At 45.9% G+C, this 22,277-nt stretch overlaps 1 protein-coding gene across 4 annotated transcripts in view; it reads right to left on the bottom strand.

Annotated features, from left to right (window-relative positions):
* Positions 1-3,229: 3,229 nt before the first annotated feature.
* Positions 3,230-22,277, bottom strand: part of kctd15 (potassium channel tetramerization domain containing 15) — a 39,746-nt gene continuing 20,698 nt past the window's right edge. For all 4 annotated transcript variants that reach the window (XM_033035916.1, XM_033035915.1, XM_033035913.1 and 1 more), the window contains exons 4-6: positions 15,132-15,276; positions 13,516-13,821; positions 3,230-3,963 (exon numbers count right to left, since the gene is read on the bottom strand). In XM_033035916.1, the coding sequence (XP_032891807.1) occupies positions 3,805-3,963; positions 13,516-13,821; positions 15,132-15,276 (610 nt within the window). In that variant the 3' untranslated portion in view covers positions 3,230-3,804. The remainder of the gene's footprint in view (positions 3,964-13,515; positions 13,822-15,131; positions 15,277-22,277) is intronic.

Below are 22,277 nucleotides of genomic sequence, written 5' to 3' on the forward strand. Positions count from 1 at the left end.
CCTAAGATAGGGAGGTGCCATGAGGTGTACACTTCCACGTTGCCTCTAAAATCGAGACAAACTCACACCCCACAGGGAGAATAATCAATGAGGCAAAACACAGCTTTGATATTCCTGTGTCTCCATTGTGGCAGGTTGCTTTGTTTCGTAGCTGAACGAAAGGCCTATGATTTGAGCTGATTCTCTCAATTCAGATACTGACTAACTTGTTGAGTGTTACTGGAATCTTTTTTTTTGTTATTTTGAATTATAAATGGTTACAATGCTTTAAATTTGAAGTTTTTAAGTCGTGTAAGTCAGGAGCTCAAGTTGGTGGGAGGTAGAGGTCCAATAAAAAGCACCAAAATAAGTTTACAATGAGAGTAATGGAGGGAATGTCAATGGACAGGTGGGCCTAGAGATGAAATTGACTAATAAAGTCCAGGTGAGCAGATGATTCAGTAAATTGACTGAAATTTCACCACAGACAATACACAACTGCAGTGCTACCAGAAGGATTAAGTAATACATAGCACATGAAATAATTAGAAAATAACCTGTTATGCCAAAACTAAAGAATGCGAGGCCCACAAGTGCCAGACAGGATACAGCAGCTGATGCTGAAGGAATTGAAATGCTTGCAAGCTGTAGTGATCGGAGTCAGCTCTCAATCTGTTCTGCTGGAGGCTGGACCCCATGTTAGACCCCTGGTGGAGCCACTGCCTCACAGCGCCAGAGTCCCGGGTTCGATCCCGACCTCGGGTGCTGTCTGTCTGGAGTTTGCACGTTCTCCCTGTGACCACGTGGGTTTCCTCCGGGTGCTCTGGTTTCCTCCCACATCCCAAAGACGTGCGGGATCATGATTTAATTGGCCCTCTGTAAATTACCACTAGTGTGCGGGGAGTGGATGAGAACGTGTGATCGATGGTCAGCGTGGAATCAGTGGGCTGAAGAGCCCGTTTCCGTGCTGTATCTCTAAACTAAGACTGAAAGAGAGGGAGAGAGAACAGGCGGCATTTCTACTGCGCCATTCATGCTGTCCCACTAATGTCTCCGCTGATGTGTGGTCACTGTTGTAATGTAGAAATCAGCGATCAAATTACGGAGCAAGTTCCCACGGATACCGATGTGATAACGAGTGAATATGTTAGTGATCGCTGCTGCAGGATACGTGGTGTTACAGGATACGTGGTGTTGCAGACACTGGGGAACTCCCTGGTCTTCACGTCCCCCATATCCTTCTGACAGGGGAATTGGTTTAGAGAGGTGCCTTGGCAACGTAGCACAGCCCCAGTACTGTGCTGCTGGGTAAGGGATGATCTGGCTGAACATCCGTCTCAGACACAAGACTACAGTTCATTCAGCTTTGCTGGACAATGGAATTAGAACAACCCATGAGTAGTCCTAGAGCTGTAGGCATGAATACAGGCCCTTCGGCCCACCTGGTCTATGCTATCCAAGTTGCATATTGGGCTAGTCCCATTTGCCTGCATTTAGCCCATATCCCACTAAACCTTTCCCATCCATATATCCGTCCAATGTATTTTAAAAATTGCAATTGAATCCGCTTCTATAGCTTACTCTGGCAACTTATTCCAGATACAGACCACCCTCTGAGTGAAAAGGTTGCCCCGAGGTCCCTCAGAAATCTCTCACCTCAAGCCTGTACCCTCTATTTATAGAATCCTCTACTTTGCGGAAAAGACTGTGTGTGTGTTCACTTTATCCATGCCCCTCATGATCTTGTACACATCAATAAGGTCACCCCTCAGTCTCCCAAGACCCAGAGAATAAAGGTCCCAGCACATCCAACCACTCCCTATAACTTAAGTCCGCAAGGCCAGGCAATATACCGGTGAATCTCTTCTGCACCGTTCCAACTTAATGACATCTTCCTATAGCTTTATTGTAGAAAAAACATAGACAAGTTTCAGTTAAACATCTTCGTTTATTTATAATTAAAAAAATCAACTGCTTTCTTTTCAGCATTTAATGAATTGTACTTTAACTTTAGCTGCTTTAGTCTCATAGGTCTGGGGCCTGCCTCGGACTGAGTGAGATGATGGTGAAGTGAGGGGCAGGAGACTCTGTACGAAGACTGTGAGGGGCAGAATGAGACACTGGGTGGGTTACGTTGCTCCCGGGTATTCTATAATCAAACCTCTGGCCAGTGCTGGCTGACCAGTGGGCTGCTCACTAAAATCATATCGTCAGGCATTACAGTGGAGCCCAAGAAATCATCTTTAAAGTAGGAACAGGGACGATATCCCAGCACTGACTCTGTGTGTGTGTGCGTGTGTGTGTGTGTGTGTGTGTGTGTGTGTGTGTGTGTGTGTGTTTGTAATAGTAACATGTAATAGTGTGCATGTAACAGGATCTGTCTGTGTGTAACAGGGAACGTGTGTGTGGTTTATTTATTTTTATTTTTTTTTATTTTTTTTTATATGTATATATTTTTACCTTTTCTTATATATTTAAAATTGCTCTTGTGAATCGCACCGTGGGATTGACTTTTAAATTTCATTGTACCATGTGCAATGACAATAAAGAGATTCATTCATTCATTCAACAGGGACAGTGTGTGTGTGTGTAACAGGGACAGTGTGTCTGTGTGTGTAACAGGGACAGTGTGTGTGTAACAGGAACAGCGTGTGTGTAACAGGAACAGCGTGTGTGTAACAGGGACAGTGTGTGTGTAACAGGGACAGTGTGTGTGTGTGTAACAGGGACAGTGTGTGTGTAACAGGGACAGTGTGTGTGTGTGTAACAGGGACAGTGTGTGTGTAACAGGGACAGTGTGTGTGTGTGTAACAGGGACAGTGTGTGTGTGTGTGTGTAACAGGGACAGTGTGTGTGTAACAGGGACAGTGTGTGTGTGTGTAACAGGGACAGCGTGTGTGTGTAACAGGGACAGCGTGTGTGTGTAACAGGGACAGTGTGTGTTCAGTGTGTAACAGGGACAGTGTGTGTGTAACAGGGACAGTGTGTGTGTGTGTAACAGGGACAGTGTGTGTGTAACAGGGACAGTGTGTGTGTGTGTAACAGGGACAGTGTGTGTGTAACAGGGACAGTGTGTGTGTGTAACAGGAACAGCGTGTGTGTAACAGGGACGGTGTGTGTAACAGGGATGGTGTGTGTGTAACAGGGACAGTGTGTGTGTGTGTGTGTGTAACAGGGACAGTGTGTTTGTGTGTGTGTGTGTGTGTGTGTAACAGGGACAGTGTGTGTGTAACAGGGACAGTGTGTGTGTGTGTGTAACAGGGACAGTGTGTGTGTAACAATGACAGTGTGTGTAACAGGGATGGTGTGTGTGTGTGTGTGTGTATCCCAGCACTGAGTGTCTGTAACTGGAGTGGATTGTGTCAACTCTGTTTACATAGACATGGCCCAGTGTTGGTGAGGTGGTCGGCTCCCAGGGTCATTGAGGCAGACTGTTTTCTTTGGGATGGGAGCAACAATGCTTGGCTGGAGAATCGGTGGAGACAGAAGAATACTTTACAAGTTTCAGCAGTTGTGGATTATCGCAGTGTGAACCTCAGCGTTGGATTCCTGCCATGGTTGTAACCAGCGCCCCTTCTCCTCCTGCCTTTTGCCATCCTGGAATGACCGGCGGCATCAATTGTCCACACGCGCACGGTAACGGGAACGCAGCGGATCCAATCCAGCGATACTGTAAATATCAACGTCCAGAAATCTTCCTCTTGGACAGATGCCTGCTCTCGAGTCCAGCAACTAAAATGGAACAGGTAGACTGTTGGGGAGGGTGAGGGTTGGTAGAAACTGAACATAAAAAAGCCTAACAGGCCAGGCTGGATGGTGCTCACACTAATCCAGGGGCTCTTGCTTTATTCTGAACGTTGTGGGTGTGAGCTGTGACTGCTTATCCCGGCGATACAGCACGTATTCACTGAACTGTGAGGAATCCACTCCACCACCGCAGGATGCCACCACCCGGAATCCCTTGTGCAACAACCGCTCCAGAACCTGCAGGGAGGACAATGTCAAGAGTCACACAGCACGGAAACAGACCCTTCGGCCCAACCCGTCCATACCAACCAACAAGCCCCATCTAAGCTTGGTCCATATCTCTCAAAACCTTCCCTATCCATGTACCTCTCCAAGTGTCGGTTAAAGACAGCACCTACCTGCTTTGACAGCTCAGTCCATCTTCTGCCGGGAGGAAACGGGGTACTCCCGTGCCTTCTCTCCCCACCCCATTCCACCCTCTCCCTGAACCATAAGGATCGGGGGCTGGGTGGAGCCAAGTGGAGCTGGGAGCGCCGAGCAGCCTCACACCCTCACTCACTGAGTCAGTGCTGCCTCTGGCCACCTCTCTCCCCATGCCCGCTCACTCTCCCCTCACCACTGTCTCTCCCGCACCACATATGTGGCAGTTTCTGACATACCCACAGTTTGGGTTGTAAACAGTTCTTAAGAGCCCTGTCTTAACCCAAGACTGCCCGTATATGTACCAAATCCCCTCTCAGTCTCCACAGCCTCAGCCCATTCAGAATTTCCTTATAACTGAAATGTTATCCCCTCTGCACCTCGGAATGTGGAACAGTACAGCACAGGAACAGGCCCTTCGGCCCACTATGTCTGTGCCAAACATGATGCCAACTCTTATCTGCCTGCAAATAATCCATATCCCCCCACCCTCTGTGTAACGAATATCAATGTAATAACATTCTACCCACAGTGTGGTGACCAGAATTGCACTGTATGGCAGCGATGGCCTATTCAAAGTTACATAATGTTGTACTGGGCAGTCCCTGCCCTGACTGCCTGTACCCCAAGCATCCCACAGGCCTCCTTCACCACCTTATCTACCTGGACTGCCTTCAGGGACTAGGCACAATGGTTCTTCTGTTCCTAAATACTCCCTGGGGCTCCACCATTCACGAGTGAATGAGGAGATATTGATTCCAGTGGCAGAAAGGTCAGTGATCAGAGGACGCAGATTGAATGAGATTGGCCGGAGGGAGAGAGGAGAATTCCTTTCAACGGAGCAGGCTATTCTGATGTGGAAAGGGCGAACAGGAATGGCAGTGGAAGCGAGTTCAACTGGAAAGGGGATGCAGTTAAATATTTGAAGGGTAACAGTTTGGAGACCAGAGGGAGTGGGACGTATTGGACAGGTCTCTCACTGCCCATCATCAGCACGGTGCCTGGTGCCTGTGTCTGTAAGCAGGTCTGAGGGACATCCATGTAAATACAATGTACACCAAGCAAGCTGCTCTGGCTGCCCTGCCTCCACATCTTGGGCTAGAGCTCAGAAATGTAACGGAATTATACGGGGTGCAAATAGCATATTAAAAACAAGTATCATTACAACCAATTTATGTGTGAAATGGTGACAAAAATCACAAGGTCATAAGGGATAGTAGAATTAGGTTATTCGGCCCATGCAGTCTACTCCGCCATTCAATCATGGCTGATCTATCTCTCCCTCCTAGCTCCATTCTCCTGCCTTCTCCCCATAACCTCTGACACCTATACTAATCAAGAATCTAACTCTCTGCCTTAAAAATATTCACTCTTGGCCTTCACAGCCATCTGTGGCAAAGAATTCCACAGATTCACCACTCTCCGACTAAAGAAATTTTTCCTCATCTCCTTCCTAAAAGAACGTCCTTTAATTCTGAGGTTATGGCCTCTAGTCCTAGACTCTCTCAATAGTGGAAACATCCTCTCCACATCCACTCTATCCAAATCTTTCACAATTCTGTATGTTTCAATGAGGTCCCCCCCTTACTCTTCTAAACTCCACAGTACAAATCAGCCTGACCCTTGGCATGGGCTGATGAGGCTGCACCAGGGATCCAGCAGGCAGAGGGATTGTGTATTCCCTTCCCCGGAAACCGGGCTCCTCAACAGACATTCCAAGCGTAAAGAGGGGCCATTTGGCCCCTCCCACCTGTTCTACCCTTCAACAAGAACATGGCTGACCATGGCTGACCTTTTACCCAAGTGCCACCTGCCTGCAGGGACCCCCAGCCCCAGGGTTGTGCCTTAGCTTGTTCCTGCAGCCTGTCTTAAACAAAGGCACAATAAGATTGTAATAATACTTATTGCAAGGTTCCAGCCCTCTTGCAACAATGGCAAACATGCAATTTGCCTTCCTAACCATTTGCTGCACCTGTTACCCTCTGCAATTTGTATACGGGCATCACAGAAAGGTGCAGCACAGAAGTAGGCCCTTCAGCCCACTTCATCCATGCCGACTGTGATGCTTATCTATGCCAATCCAATGTTAGGCCCACATTCATTTACCTTCCTATCTAAGTACTTGTTAAATGTCCAAAGAACATCTCCCTTCATCTGTACTTCAAACCTTCTCCATTCCTTCTCTGTTTCAGTCCCAATATTCTTTTAACTCTCTGTAGTCCCGATCTTCCAACCTACTTCATCGCCGACGTACCTTTTCTCTGTAACTGTAATGCTACAATACTGCACTCTGGTATTCCTCTATTTGCACTACCAGTTGTACCCAAGCAGGGTTTAATTGTACTCATGTAAACAATGATTTGACTGGGGCACACATGAGAATAATAAACCCATACCAATACCATTTGTTTTAGTTCCTCACACCTAGAACAAAGCTCCCTGGCTTCACTGCACACAGCTGTTGATAATTTTCACACCATCCACACCTTGGAATGTGATTGCCCGTTTAATTGTAGTTGATGTCAGATCAAGTGCAGTTGTAGTTGGAATTCTACGCCCAGTATTACATTAGTTGCTGTCCAATGTAACTTGATCCATGCAGTGTCCAAGCAAGAAGTTCGTCATCTCATCAACCTGACCAGGGCTAGCACAATGAAAGGTTGATGGCTTTCCTAGTCCCAAGGCCATTAGCATACTGTATGTTATAACTGTTCTAGTATTGTGTTTCCTTACTGTAAACTGCTCCATTACAGCTTCACAGCTAATTTACAGAGGCTTTACGCTCGAGCCTTGGGTTCAGTCATTCTTATTCAGGATCCATCTTGGCTACAGCCTCATGGATATTGCATCATTGGTACTGCACCACCAATGGCGCTATTCCCATAACATCCCCCATTGTTTACAAAACACTTATGTACAGGCACTTTACATGTATAGCAATAAATTAAATTCTTCCATGGCATCTTATTTCACCGAGTCCAACATGTGTCCGACAGTCCATTTTCCAACATGCGTTTGACAGTCCATTTCCGTGCTAGCTTTCAAATTCTCATTCCTTGGATCTGCGACAGTTCAGTGCTCGTAATGATCTAAACTTTGAACAACACGTCTGCTTCCTCATTTCCTTTCCCCATTTTATTTATTCATTTGTTTAGTTTTAAAATGGCCATTACCACTACTTCTAAGTAAAACTATGCATATCAAACTATAAAAGAACAATATAACATTAACATTTTAAACATAACCTAATAGCCTTTTAAATCTATAATCAACTACATGTACAGGCGCTATCCTTATTTGGGCACATAATCCTGCAGATAGCGTGGTTTTTTTACGCATCTACCAGATCTTGTTGTCAGGGTTTGATGCTCCCTGGGGACCGGTGATCGATTCATAGGTCGATTGTCTTGCTCCGGTTCAGGCGACGTCACCAGGTCATCCAGGTCAACATCAGCGCGATGAAATGGCTCTTTGGTCTACCTCAGATGGCGCCGATTCGGACGATAGATGACGCCGTCCTCGGTTCTGACTTCATAAGACCTGGGTTGCGCCACACAGCCTACATCCACAGCCTTCCTCCAGGGCTGATGTCGGTCACCAGTCGAACTGGATCACCAGCTTTCAGGGGAATCAGATCTTGGGATCCTCTGTTGTAAGTAGTCTGCTTGTCTGTCTCTAGCTGCTCTCAACTCATCTCCTACTTTTTTCTGAATTTCAGGTTTGAGTAGTCTCTGAGTAGTTGGTAGTATGGTCCTGGTACGCCTGTTCATCAGTCTTTGTACTGGACTGCAACTCATGCCAGGTGTTGGTGTGTTGCGAAAAGCTAGTATGCTCAGGTAAGGGTCAGCTCCTGCAGCCTTAGCCTTCCTCAGCAATGACTTCGCAACTTTCACACTGCTCTCCGCCTTTCCATTACTCTGTGGATAATGGAGTGATGCGGTCGTATGTTCAAACTGCCACTTCGTGGCAAATCTCTTGAACTCCTCAGCTGCGAACTGTGGCCCATTATCTGTGATGAGCTGATCTGGAATTCCATATCTTGCGAACTGGCCTTTGATTTTATGGATGACATTAAATGCCAGTGTTTTCTCCAGATAGTCTATTTCCCAATATCCTGAGAAGTAGTCCACCGTGATCAAATAGTTCCTTCCATCCAAGTGGAACAAATCTGCACCCACCTTCGCCCATGGCCTCTCTGGAATTTCATGGGAATGCAGTGGCTGCTCTTTGGCTGCTCTTTCCCTTGAACTTGACATGTTTCACATTTCTGTACGAAGTCTGGATTTCTGCACTCATTCCGGGCCGGTGCGGACATTCTCTTGCCCTTCTTAGACAGCCAATTATACCAATGTGGGAATCATGTACTCGTGTGATCATGTCTCGTCTCATAGCTTTAGGGATGATTACTCTCTCTCCTCTGAATACGAGGTCATCTCCAACACTCAGCTCGTCCCTCACATGGAAATAGGAGATAAGTTCGGGGTCACCATCCTTCTTATTCTCTAGCCAGCCTCGTTTGATCACCTTTTGCAGTCTCTGCATAGCCTCATCTTTTTTTGTTGCATCCCTTATGCCATTTAGCAGAGGCTGTGATATTGGGATGTGCCTTGCCAGGTTTACAGTCTCCAGTTCTCTCATGGTCTTGTCAGTCTTGCCAGTCTGAATATATGCTCTGCTCAGCATGTCCGCAAGCTGCATCTCCTTCCCTTGTCTGTACCTTATTGTCACATCATAGTCTCCTGTCTGCATCCTCACCAGCATCCTCTGCAATCTCTTTGCTGCACGATGAAGTGGTTTGTGTGGCGATTATCTCCAGTGGCTTATGGTCTGACTGCACATTCAATGGCCTTCCATATGTGCACACATGGAACCTCTCTAGACCAAACACCACTGCCAGCAATTCTTTTTCTATTTGTGCATATCTGGTCTCCACATCTGTCAGGGCCCTGCTGGCATAGGCAACTGGATGGCCCTCCTGCATCAGTCCAGTTTCTGATGCATCGGCCTGTACTGTCAGCTCCTTGGATGGATCATACTATCTGAGTACTGGCTCAGCAGTTACTAGCTTCTTTATTTTCATAACCACCCTGTCATGCACCTCTGCCCACCACCAAACTACATCCTTCTGTGTCAGCTTGCGTGGCGGTTCACATAGGTCGCTTCGTCCAGGAAGGAATTTGCTCAAGTAGCTAACAAACCCAATAAATCGCTGAACTCCTTGAACATCCGTTGGGTTAGGCATCTGTAGCACTGCTTCTACCTTCCCTGGATCTGGTTTCAGTCCTGCAGCAGAGACTCTATGACCTATGAAAGTGACTTCCTTCACCTTCAGCTTTGCCTTCTCTATGTTCAGCTTCAGGTTTCTGTCACAACATCTCTCCATCAGAGCTCTGACCTTCCGGTCATGGTCTCTTTCTGCTTCCTCTGCAGTGTTTCCTTTCCCAAACACTAGGATGTGGCCAGCAACAGACCTCACTCCTTCCTGGCCCTCCAACACTTGGTTTTGTCTTCGCTGGAACTCTTCAGGGGTCATGGACAGACCAAATGGCATGCGTCTCCATCTATATCTGCCATATGGTGTGTTAAATGTCATCAGCTGAGAACTCTCATCATCCAGTTCCACATGCCAAAACCCATTCTTGGGTCAAACGTGCTAAAGACCTTGGCATCATTCAGGTATGTGAGGACATCTTCAATCGTCGTCATTGGGTAACGACTTATTTTAAGCCCCTTGTTCAGATCCCTCGGGTCTAAACACACTCTTAACTTTCCATTGGGCTTTTCTACACACACAAGGCTGGAGTGTGGGTCTCTACTGGGGCAATTATTTCAGCTTCTGTAAGTCTGCCTAACTCCTCTTTCAGCTCACTCCGTAAGGCTACAGGGACTCTGCATAGTGGATGGATCACCAGCGTTACGCTGTCATCTACCTGCAGATGCTACTTGCCCTCGAATTTACCTGTCCCTTCAAACACATCAGCATACTCAGCCATCAGTCTTTCCTTGCTCAGAGGGATTTCACTGCCATTCAATGTCATTATGTTCTCTTTACACACAGAGATGAGCCCCATCTGCTGTGCTGCCCTGCTTCCCAGGATTGGAATGCAGTCTTCCTCCAGGACTACAAACTCTACTTTGTATTTCCTTCCATTCCTTGGGTTCACTAGTCTCACCTTGCTTTTCCCCAAGAAAACACTTGCTTGGTGTCATCCACATCCTTTGCATACATCTTGGCAATGATGTTACATGTGGATAAATGTGAGGTTATCCATTTTGGTGGCAAAAACAGGAAAACAGACTATTATCTAAATGGTGGCCGACTAGGAAAAGGGGAGATGCAGCGAGACCTGGGTGTCATGGTACACCAGTCATTGAAAGTGGGCATGCAGGTGCAGCAGGCAGTGAAGAAAGCGAATGGTATGTTAGCTTTCATAGCAAAAGGATTTGAGTATAGGAGCAGGGAGGTTCTACTGCAGTTGTACAGGGTCTTGGTGAGACCACACCTGGAGTATTGCGTACAGTTTTGGTCTCCAAATCTGAGGAAGGACATTATTGCCATAGAGGGAGTGCAGAGAAGGTTCACCAGACTGATTCCTGGGATGTCAGGACTGTCTTATGAAGAAAGACTGGATAGACTTGGTTTATACTCTCTAGAATTTAGGAGATTGAGAGGGGATCTTATAGAAACTTACAAAATTCTTAAGGGGTTGGACAGGCTAGATGCAGGAAGATTGCTCCCGATGTTGGGGAAGTCCAGGACAAGGGGTCACAGCTTAAGGATAAGGGGGAAATCCTTTAAAACCGAGATGAGAAGAACTTTTTTCACACAGAGAGTGGTGAATCTCTGGAACTCCCTGCCACAGAGGGTAGTCGAGGCCAGTTCATTGGCTATATTTAAGAGGGAGTTAGATGTGGCCCTTGTGGCTAAGGGGATCAGAGGGTATGGAGAGAAGGCAGGTACGGGATACTGAGTTGGATGATCAGCCATGATCATATTGAATGGCGGTGCAGGCTCGAAGGGCCGAATGGCCTACTCCTGCACCTAATTTCTATGTTTCTATGTTTCTATGTGACTCCACTGTCCACCTGGAATTTTACTTCCTTCCCTTTCAGCATCATGGTCGCAAAGATTTTCTTTGGGAATTGAGTCTCCTCAACACTGTGCACGTTCTGCTTCAACTGCTTCTGGTTGCAGTTCCATTGTGTGAATTTCATCATCCTCTTGACTGTCATTATACTCATCACTGGAACTCTCCACTTCCTCCACTGTATGCACAGGTTTTTCCCCTTTCTGTTCTTTCTTCTGGTTCTTCTGTTGCACCTGCTTTTCCATGCATTGTGATGCAAAATGCTCTTTCATATGGCATTTGAAACACTCCCGGCCATATGCTGGACATTTCTCCTTCTTCCTCTCATGTATGTATCTGCAGTATTTGCACTGTATGGTTGGCTGGTATCTTTTCCCCTCTTGTCTCACTGCACAGACATCTTGTTGTTGGTCACTTAACAGGACATCAACTCTGGCCTTGGCAAGCACCGAAGGCTGGCATGCCTTCACACCCTTTTCTAAGTCAAGTGAGGTTTCTCGGAGAAGTCTCTCCCGCAGCATGTCATTCTTATGCCGCATATTATTCTATCACGTATCAGTGAATCCTTCAACTCTCTGAAACCACAATAGGCTGTCAAGAGCTTCAGTTCTATTAAAAACAAGTCAAAAGTCTCCCCTCTTTCTTGGCCCCTCGTAAAAAATCTATACCTGTCGATGGTCTCGTTCGTCACGGGTTGACAATGCTGTTCGAAAGCATCGAGAGCCTGCTCTAGCGTAACTTCTTGTACATTGCCCTCCGGCGTCCGTGTCTCCAGCGTTTGGTAGAGCTCTCTCCATTGCGGTCCAACTAGGTACATGAGCAGTTTCCTCATTGTCTTGTCATCCTTCCCTTCCATGCTCAAATCAACATAGAGCTCAAACTCCTCCCTCCATTGTCTCCACTCCATTGGCAAGTCCCTTGCCTCAAAATTCATTTGCCTAGGGGGCTTTAGCTGCTCCATTTTCCTGACAAATCCGCCCCTCTATATGTAGGCCGCACAATCGTCTCTCGGTAGTATTCACTCACATACATCGTCCGCCGTTGCCGTGTGCACCTAATCAAAACTCAACCAATTCTGAAACAGGTCCCGATCTTAGTATTGTGTTTCCTTACTGTAAATTGCTCCATCACAACTTCACAACTAATTAACAGAGGCTTTACACTCGTGCCTTAGGTTCAGCCATTTTTATTCAGGATCCATCTTGACTACTGCCACATGGGTATTGCATCATCGGTACTGCACCACCGATGGCGCCATTCCCATAACTATAACCATACACTGCAACTTTTTCTTAGTTTGCTCTCTTTTTTAAGAAAGAAGGAAAAAAAGTGCAAAAACGTACTTCTGGATTTTATAAGCAAAATAAATGATCGTTAAATCAAGGTGTTTCTTTGTAATGTTGACCACACGAGATACTCAATTATTGTACAAAGGACATTGGAACAATGAGAAAGTTCAGTTAAAATTCACAGAATTTCAGAGATGAGGAGGTGGAATTTGTACAGATTACTGTCTGGGGCAGAACAGGTTCAGAGGGAAATTCAGGAATAGAGATTACAATGATCATTTCCATTGACCAGTAAATTGGCGATGAAGAGCCTCGTGGTGTATACTGTTTTGGATTTACACAACTAGGTGTACATTACACATGTTCACATCAAGGGATCAGTGTGCACTAAAGAGCCGGAGGGCGCTATTAAGTGGTATTTAGTTTGGCAAACTCTCGTTTCCTCTCAGAGCAGCCCAACATCTGCTTAACATTTGGTGCATGGTTCAAAGATGGAACAGATGGAATCAATACACATCCACCAATGGAATGACATGGAGCTCAGCATGAAAACAAAGCACCCATCTCCCAGCAAAGCATGAAGTCATGGCTGGAGCTAGCACCCTCCGAGTGATGGGGCAGAGGTCTCAGTGCAGGTAAATGGCCAGAGACAAGCTCCAAAATACAGGGCATGTATTTCGTCAAGGTGAGTGCCACTGCCCACAGAGGAAAGCCTGAGGGTGTGGGGACATGGGCTCAGGAGATGCTAAACCAGTAACCACAGTGCATTCAATAGCTTTGGTGCACTGGTGGTGGAGGGAGTGAATGTTTGGGGTGACTGAGGAGCTATCATTCTACCAATGCGCCTCCTGGGTTATTCTCCAAGGTTTTCTTACAAACACTGAGTATCGGCAGACTGCTGGAGCAGCCAGACAGTGACCACAAAACCCTTGCGCTCATACGGTTTGTAAACCTTACCAAGGGATTTGCTCGGTCTCGGGACCACTGCTTACCTGGACGGAGTTAAGCCGGCAGTATCCGTTAATTGGAAATCGGATGACGTGCGTGGGGTCCTGGTTCCACCCCGCGTTTACGGAGTTGCACATGACGTCCCCAGTCTCAGGGAAAATATCCTCTATTAGTGACTTCTCCCCGCTCAGACTGATGCGCTCGCCCAGGTCAGGCGTGACCCTCAGCACCAGACACTCGCAGGGCTGCGAGCACTTCCGATGCTCCTGCTCCTGCTTCCACCTCTCCAGTTCCCTCACCATGGGCTGTAGCTGGTAATACTTGGCTTCTTCGTATAGCAGGCAGAAATCCTGAAACAAGAACAACTTCACATCGGCCTTTTGTCCGGACTGAATTTCCTGCTCATACTGGAACAGGATTTTCCAACCCTTGAGCTGGCGCCCTTTTAATCAAAGAGCATAGTATGGAGAGTATGGCTATGTCACAGCTACTCACCCCAACCGGTTTGTGCTGGCATGTATGTTTAATGCAAGCTTCCTAGCTTTGTCATCTATACCCAGTAGTGCTATCCACGGATTTTTAGGTTTTTTGGGCACTAGAGTGTGGAAACAGGCTCTTTGGCCCACCGGACCCACCGAGACCAGCTCTCTGCACACTAGTGCTATCCTACACACGATTTAAGGAAGCCAATTAACCCACAATCTGCACGTCTTTGGGATGTGGGAGAAAATCCAGAACACCCAAACAAAACCCACGCAATCACAGAGAGAAGGTGCAGACTCTGTACAGATTGCACCCATAGTCAGGATCGAACCCCCGTCTCTAGCACTATAAGGCAGCAACTCTACCGCTGCGCCACTGTGCATTAGGAGACATGAGAGGCTGCGGATGATGGAATCTTGAGCAAATATACAACATGCAGGGGAAACTCAGTGGGTCAGGCAGTCTGACACCCTTTTGTCTTCTTCTCACATCCAGCCTTAGTTACTTATTCCACCCATCTACAAATCATGCCCCCCCCCCTTCACCTGTACCCACCTATCACCTGTCAGACTTTGTCCCACCCCCTCACTCTTCCAGCTTTCTCCCTCCTCCTCCATCAGTCTGAAGAAGGGTCCTGACACAAAACATTGTCCGTCCATTCCCTCCACAGATGTTGACTGACACACCGAGTCTTCCAGCTCTCTGTGTTTTGATTTAGAATTTGTCTTTTTGATTCCTGAACAATTAACTAGACCATGAAGGACAGAGGATCCACAATGATTGTTGAGGGACCGCGTATTTTAATATTTTTCCTTCTGAATAGCTTATTCTATTAAATGATCGTATAGTGCCACTGGACTGCTAAGACCGAGGTCTAGACTAATGACTGAGTTCCTCCAGCACTGTTCTTTAGGGACATTCGCCTTGCTTTCTATCATTTAATTTGTTTCAACAAACATCAAAAAGCAGATTCTCTGCTCATCATCGCACTGCGAGATCATGCTGGCCGTAACTTGGTTTCTGTGGTGGGGAGGTTCTTCGTCTTGGGAAGGGGCTACAGAAATACGAGGATAGGTGTCATGAGAGCCTTTTCCCAGCAGTTTTGGGTAGATTGCTGATTACCAAGTAGATAAAGGAATGAGGAGAAGTTGCATCCAAAATATTGTTGCACTCTCACCTTGAAGTCCTCTGGAAGCAGGAGCTTCGATGTCCTGAGGAAGCTTAAGATGTATCGGAAAATCTCTCCATCTCGGTCAATGAAATAGTGCTGCTTTAAACTGTCCAGGACAATGGGCTCGGTGCCGTTGAAGAGGCGTCCTATCCTGTACCAAAACATATGGACCACAGTTTGGTATTCGTTTTGAAACAACGACATGAAAGTCTGAATGCAGACCACTTATTAATACTTGTGGCAAATGGCCAGCTATTAAAAAACAATCTAAGAGCTGCAAAATAAATGGCGCCAGTTATATTGTTACATTAGAAAGTAGAACCTAACATATAATAGTATCTACAATCGTTGTCTGTAGTCAAGTTGAGTTTCATGTCATATTGCATAAGTACGGTGCGGTACAATACAATTGCAGCTGCATCACAGGCACATAGACTCAGCCACAAACATAAACTCAATCACACCTACAATTATTAAAAGAGAGAAGACTTTGCAAAGAAACAAGACATTAATGCAATAACGTAACTAGAACACCAAAGTCCATGGGAATGCAAGAGGTATTCTGTCGTTGAGGTGGGATTAGTGTTGTGTGGGTCGGTTCGAATACCGGATGGTTGCAGGAAAGTAGGTGTTCCTGAAGCTGGTGGTGTGGAACTTGAGGCTTCTGTACCTGCTGCAATGTTGCAAAGATGCAGAAACTGGGGCTCCTGGGGGAACTTTAGTCCACGACTAAAGTTGTAAGGACGCACATGCTACCAGTTGTAAGGACACACAAGCAATTTCTTTAAGCAGTCTATGGCATGTGGACCGCAAAACAAAGCTGATCTGAGGGATTGTATTTTGCTCTTGTTTATTTCAGTGTTCTCCAGTCCGACAATTTAGATCAGACATAAAGATTTAATAATTTCACATTAACATGTGGAGGGATGTATAAATCAGGACAAATGTAAAAGGTTTTACACAGTCACGCATTTGATGCAACAGTCCACACCCTTCCTGGACTCGTCCCTGACCTACTGTGGGGCCAGGTATGATTGAAGTGGCATCAATCAACCCTTCCCCCCCTCCCCCCCCCCCCCCATCCTCAGCTGCTACTCAGAGCCTCTCCATGGTCACGTCAACCAGATGGGAACCAGTCCATGACCAGGAGTGGTTTAGCAGCACCCGCTGTGACCACAAAGCCCAACTCCAGAAGGACTGAGGAGGTGACTGGTCCCGTACCAAGCAGTGGGGATCAGCTGAATTAGATTTGTTCAGACACAAGGAACTGCAGGTGCACAAACTTACCATTTATTGGTTTCTTAATCCTCAGTAAACAGTATTACCGCTCAAACGGCTGCACCAACAATATTCTGTCCATAGAGTCATATAGCAGGGAAACAGGCCCTTCGGCCCAATGTCCATGTTGACCAGGATGCTAACCCAAACCCTAAGCTAGTCCCATTTGCCCGCAATTGACCCATATCCCTCTGAACCTTTCCTATCCATGTACCTGTCTAACTGTCTTTTAAATGTTTTTATCGTATCAGTCTCAACTACCTCACCTAGCAGTTGGTTACATATACCCATCACCCTCTGTGTGAAAAAGTTTCCCCTATTAAAAGTTCCTATTAAATTTTTCGCCTCTCACCTTAAACCTATGTCCTCTGGTTCTTGATCACGTCAACCAGATGGGAACCAGTCCATGACCAGGAGTGGTTTAGCAGCACCCGCTGCTGAAACCTTTTCACACAGAGGGTGATGGGTATATGTAGCCAACTGCTAGGTGAGGTAGTTGAGATTTTACACCTCTGTAAGTTCACCCCTCAGCAGCCTGCTCTCCGAGGAATAGTCCTAGCCTGCACAACTTCTCCCTATAGCTCAGCCCTCGAGTCCTGGCAACATCCTCGTAAATCCTCTCTGCCCTCTTGCAGCTTAATAACATCCTTCCTATACCAGGGTGACCAAAACTGAACACAATACTCAAATGTTGCCTCACCAACATGTTGTACAACTGTAACATAACATCCCAACTTCTACAGGCTTCCTTCAGCTAATAAGTTTCGCCCACACTATCAACTGTTGTGTTATTTGCAATTTTTTCAATCATATTGGCTACATTCATTTGCAACGTTTCAGAAACATTTAGACAGGTACATGAATAGAACAGGTTTAGAGGAATATGGACCAAACGCGGGCAAGTGGGATTAGTGTAGATGGGACAAGTTAGTCGGTGTGGGAAAGTTGGGCCGAAGGGCCTGTTTCCACACTGTATGACTCTATGATTATTCAAATTTTATTCATTACTGCATATAACAAAAAAGCAAGTGCGCCTCTGCGGAAGCCCTTTAGAAAGGGCCCTCCAGCCACAAGTCCGTGATCACTATCAATGCTTGCTTCCTGCCACTGAGACTACTTTGGATCCCAAGAGCTTTAATTTTCTGTCATATAGGACATTGTCAAAATCCATGTAGACAACATCAAATGTGTTATCCTCAATGACCCTTCCTGTTAAATCCACAAACCTCAATCTAGTTAGACAAACACAACCTTCACAGTGTAAATCCATGCTGACAATCCATGAATAATCTACATTTTACTGAATGTTGATCAATATTGATACTCAGAATTAATTCCAAGAGTTTGCCCACCAATGCGGATTGGGTACACCAGCCTGGTCATTACATTTCTTTCACTCCTTGTGAGGAAATATCACTCATTGAATTTTCCGGCACTAAATCTGCGGGCAAGGAAGATTGGAGAACAGTGGGGTGGGGGGGTGGGGAAGAGTTTCCTCACTTATTTCTCCGAACAACCTGATTGGATTGCGTGTGCCTGGGGTGATTTATCTACATTTAAAGACCCTAAAACACTTCCTACCTCTTCGTTCTCTGTGCTTATTTCATCCAGTGTTTCGCATTGTCATAGAGTCTTACCGCATGGAAAAGGCCCTTCGGCCCAACTCGTCCATACCGACCAAGATGCCTCATCTAAGCTAGTCCCATTTCCCCGCGTTTGGCCCATGTACTCCTAAGTTCTTTGTCCACAATTTCTACATCATTCCACTTGTTTTGTATAATCAGGACAATCTTCCTCACCAATCCACCTGCTATGGACGATCTACTCACAACAGTGTAGGCAGGAGTAAACACCTTGGCGAAACACAGTCTTTGTGCTGACGATGATCTTTGTTGTGTTGTGTGGCGCCAGCACCATGCGAATGGGATGAGTTTTGAACGGATCCAGCATTCGAGGCTGGATATTCCTCGGAGATGCAGGACAGTACAGCAGTGGAATTAGATTCAACCAAGATCTTCATCATCTAGATACAGCATAGAACGTAGGACAGTACTGCACAGCAACAGGCCCTTTGGCCCACAATGTGTGTGCTGAGCATGATGCCAAGTTACAATAATCTGCTCTGCTGTACATGATCCATATCCCTCCATTCCCTGCATATCTATACATCTATCTAAATGCCTCAAAAGCCACTATTGTATCTGCCTCTACCACCGCCGACAATGCGTTCCAGGCACTCGCCACTCTCTGTATAACAAACTTGTCCTGCACATCTCCTTTAAACTTTGCCACTCTCACCTTAAACAAAGGCACTCTCCTCTTTAACATTTCTCCCTGGGAAAAGGGCTCTGACTGTCTACCCTGTCTAAGCCTCTCATATAGTCTATACTTCTATCAGATCTCCCCTCAACCTCCAGGTTAGTTCAGCCTCTTCCTATAGCTAATACCGTCAAAGGCAGGCAGCATTCTGGTGAACCGTCTCTGCACCCTCTCCACATTCGTCCTGAAATTGGGCGATCAGAACCACACACAATATTCTAAATGCATTCTAATCAAAGTTCTATAAAGCTGTGTTCAAAAGGTCTGCTTCAGGCTGAAAGCGTTGCTTGGGGAATGGGATGGGGCCAGTGGTCTGGGCGCAGAGTTAATGATGGGAGTGAAGATGACGGCTTTCCAGTGTTTAACTGGGGAGGAGATTTCTGTTTATGCAATTTAAGATGATAAAAGCACCAAGATGTGTGGTGAAATACATCTGCCCATCACCCGCGTACATGTGGAAATGGATATATGAAAATATCCACCTGGACGACTGGGCTCGACCCATGATAACTGCTCCCTGCAGCGGTGCAGACTAAAACCCATGCTTTATTTTGAAAGTGGTCACAAATCCAGTGGAAATATAAGGCAATGCTACCTCTCTGTTCCAGAGGCTGGTATTTTATAGGCAAGAGCGTCTGAGCAGATGATCATTTCTCCAGAGACACAAGGACTCTGAGAAATCGATGCTAACATTTTACACAATCAATAAGCAGTCCCTTACATGCCTGGGGTTTTATTTTCCTGCTTTCTCTCTCTCTCTGTCACTCCCAATACCACCGGTTTATGAATAAAAATACACAGGCATGGTTGATAAAGATCAGAGCGGACATTTTGTGCCCATTCTCTGTCCAGAACATCAGAAAGTGAAGCAGAAGGAGGTGACAAGGGCCCTTGCACCTCCTCTGTCCCTCACTGAGATCATGGCTGATTCACATCTCACAATCATTTTCCCACTTGACCCAGATATCCTCTGATTCCCTTTTGTTTGAAAATTCTTGCGACTTCAGACTTGAATATACTCGACAACGTGAAGGGTCTGAAGACGGGTCCCACCCAAAGCATTGCCTGTTCCTGTTCTCATGTTACAGAGCGCTATGTTTACATTTCTAATATGCCGCTGCATGTAAGAATTTCACTGTCAATTTCGGGACAATAAAACACTCTTGCCTCTCCTCCATAGCACCTGCCTGACCTGCTGAGTTACACCAGCACTGTGTTTTTTGCTCAGGATTCCAGCATCTGCAGTTCCTTGTGCATACCCAACAAATAAGTATCCAAGTCTCTGAGGAAAAAAACATTTGACTTCTCTATTTGAATAATTTTTTTTCACATCTCTCTCCCAAATGGTCAACTCCTTATCCTGAGACAGTGCCTTTGAGTACAAGACCCTCCAGTGAGAGTGGTTGCCCCTCAACATCCCACCTATTAATCATTGTGACTCTGGTGTGCTTCAATATAACCACCACTAGTTTTTCTAAACATCAATGTGCACAGGTCAATCTTCACCACTCAAAACATCAACTTCAGCCTCAGGATCATTCAGGGGAATCCATATCTCCTAGACAAGTGAATATCTATGGAACATTAATAATAATAAGACATCCCAACAATACGCAGGTGCTGGAATCTTGAGCAAAAAACAAACTGAAGGGACTCAGCAGGTCTGGCAGCATCTGTGGAGGAAAATGGACAGTCGATGTTTCTGGTTTGGACCCTTCAGACGAACGACTGCTCGAAGCAAATGATGCGAAACTAAGTAAGAGGCACGTGGAAGGCGATATAGCCAATCTCATTAAGTAAACGTTATATCTCTAGACCATCCCATCAAACAATCCTAGAGCAGGGACAGCATAGGTTGGATACCAAGCAAATCTAAACTGAAAGAATGATATAAAGAGAGAGAATGTGTTGGAAGGAACAGTAGATGAGAAGATGGAGTGAATGAGAAAATCAGGAAGAAATATACAGCACCTCCCCAGGCTATAACAGGGTTCCGTTTCTATGAACAATTCCTAACCAGACTGTTCTCTAGTCTGAAATGTGGCTGTAAACTGAGTTTTAGCAGGGAGACAGAAATTAGGAGAGTGAAGGCCAGCTAGCCTAACAACGGTCACTGGGAAAATGTTGGGGGTTAATATGAAGGAGACACGAGCAAAATATTTAGAGAATCATAAGAAAATCAAGCAAAGTCAATATAGTTTTATTGAAGAGAGATCATATTTCCTGAAGCTCTTTAACAAAAATATAACAACCAGGGTGGATAAAGGGAACTAAAGAGGCTGTGTACTTCAGTTTACAAAAGGCATTCAGTAAGGTGCCACATAAAAGGTTATTGTGGAAGATAGGAGCATCTGAGTGTGGGGTCAAATGCAGGCACGCATAGGGCTTTGGCCAACTAACAGAAAATAAAGAGTCAGGGTAAATAGCCCACCTTTGCATTAGCAATTATTAGCTACTGGGGTTCCACAGGGATCAGTGCGGGTGTCTCAACTCTCTGCAATAATGTTTGGATGAAGGGACAGAATGTGCCGTGGCCAGATTTGCAGATGATACAAAGATAGGACGGAGGCACAAAGTATCTGTAGACAGATCTGGGTTGGCTGGGTTGTGGGGGAGGAGTGAGACTACAAATTGTATTGAAGGATCTGACAGTCTCAGTGAATGAAACACAAAGGGTTATAATACAGGCACAGGAGACTGCAAATGCTGGAATCTGGAGCAAAAAAACAAACTGCTGGAAGAACTCAGCATCAGGTCAGGCAGCATCCGTGGGTGTGAGGAGAAGCTGAATGTCTTGGGTTGCAATACTGCATCGGGTGATAATGCAGATCCAGCAAGTGATGAAGCTGCTGTAACAGCAGGTTTTACTGCAGAGATTTGGGATTCTCTCCTCAGGGAGATGTCGGAGGTAGAGTTATTGCATGTACAGAAGGTGGAGATTGGCACAAAACACAAAGGAGTCAAGTGTATGGGGAGAGTGCAAAGAGGAGTTTTTGAGGCCAAGACTGAGTCAGCCATGATCTAGTCTAATGGTAGAGTAGGTCTGAGTCATTTGTCCATGAATCTATTTCTTATCTTCGGAACAGCAGAAGTGGTGCATCGGGACTTTCAGAAGGCATTTGATAAAGTACCGCGCAGAGATTATTGAACAACATTGGAACACACACGATTGGGGACAATATCTTGGTGTGGCTGAAGATCGGTGGACAGGAAAACAAATTATTATTGTGAGCACAAGGAGACACAAGGTACTGCAGATGCTGGAATCAGCAGCAAAACATAAAGTGCTGGGGGAACTGATCAATCTCAAGAAGGGTTCCAATCCAAGAGATTGCCTATCCATTTCCTGAACCGCTGAGTTATTGCAGCACATTGTGTTTCATTATTGCATTCAGCAGGGGTGCCTGATGAGATACCTCAATCTACATAAATGATGGGATCGGGACTAGAATATGCAAGTTTGTTGATGATTCTAAACTAGGTGGCAGTGTGGGATGGGAGGAGAATGAGAGATGCATCAGGGTTATAGGGACGAATTGAATGAAAAGGCAAGGA

The sequence above is a fragment of the Amblyraja radiata genome, chromosome 17 (genome assembly GCF_010909765.2).
Source record: "Amblyraja radiata isolate CabotCenter1 chromosome 17, sAmbRad1.1.pri, whole genome shotgun sequence".
Lineage (NCBI taxonomy): Eukaryota > Metazoa > Chordata > Chondrichthyes > Rajiformes > Rajidae > Amblyraja > Amblyraja radiata.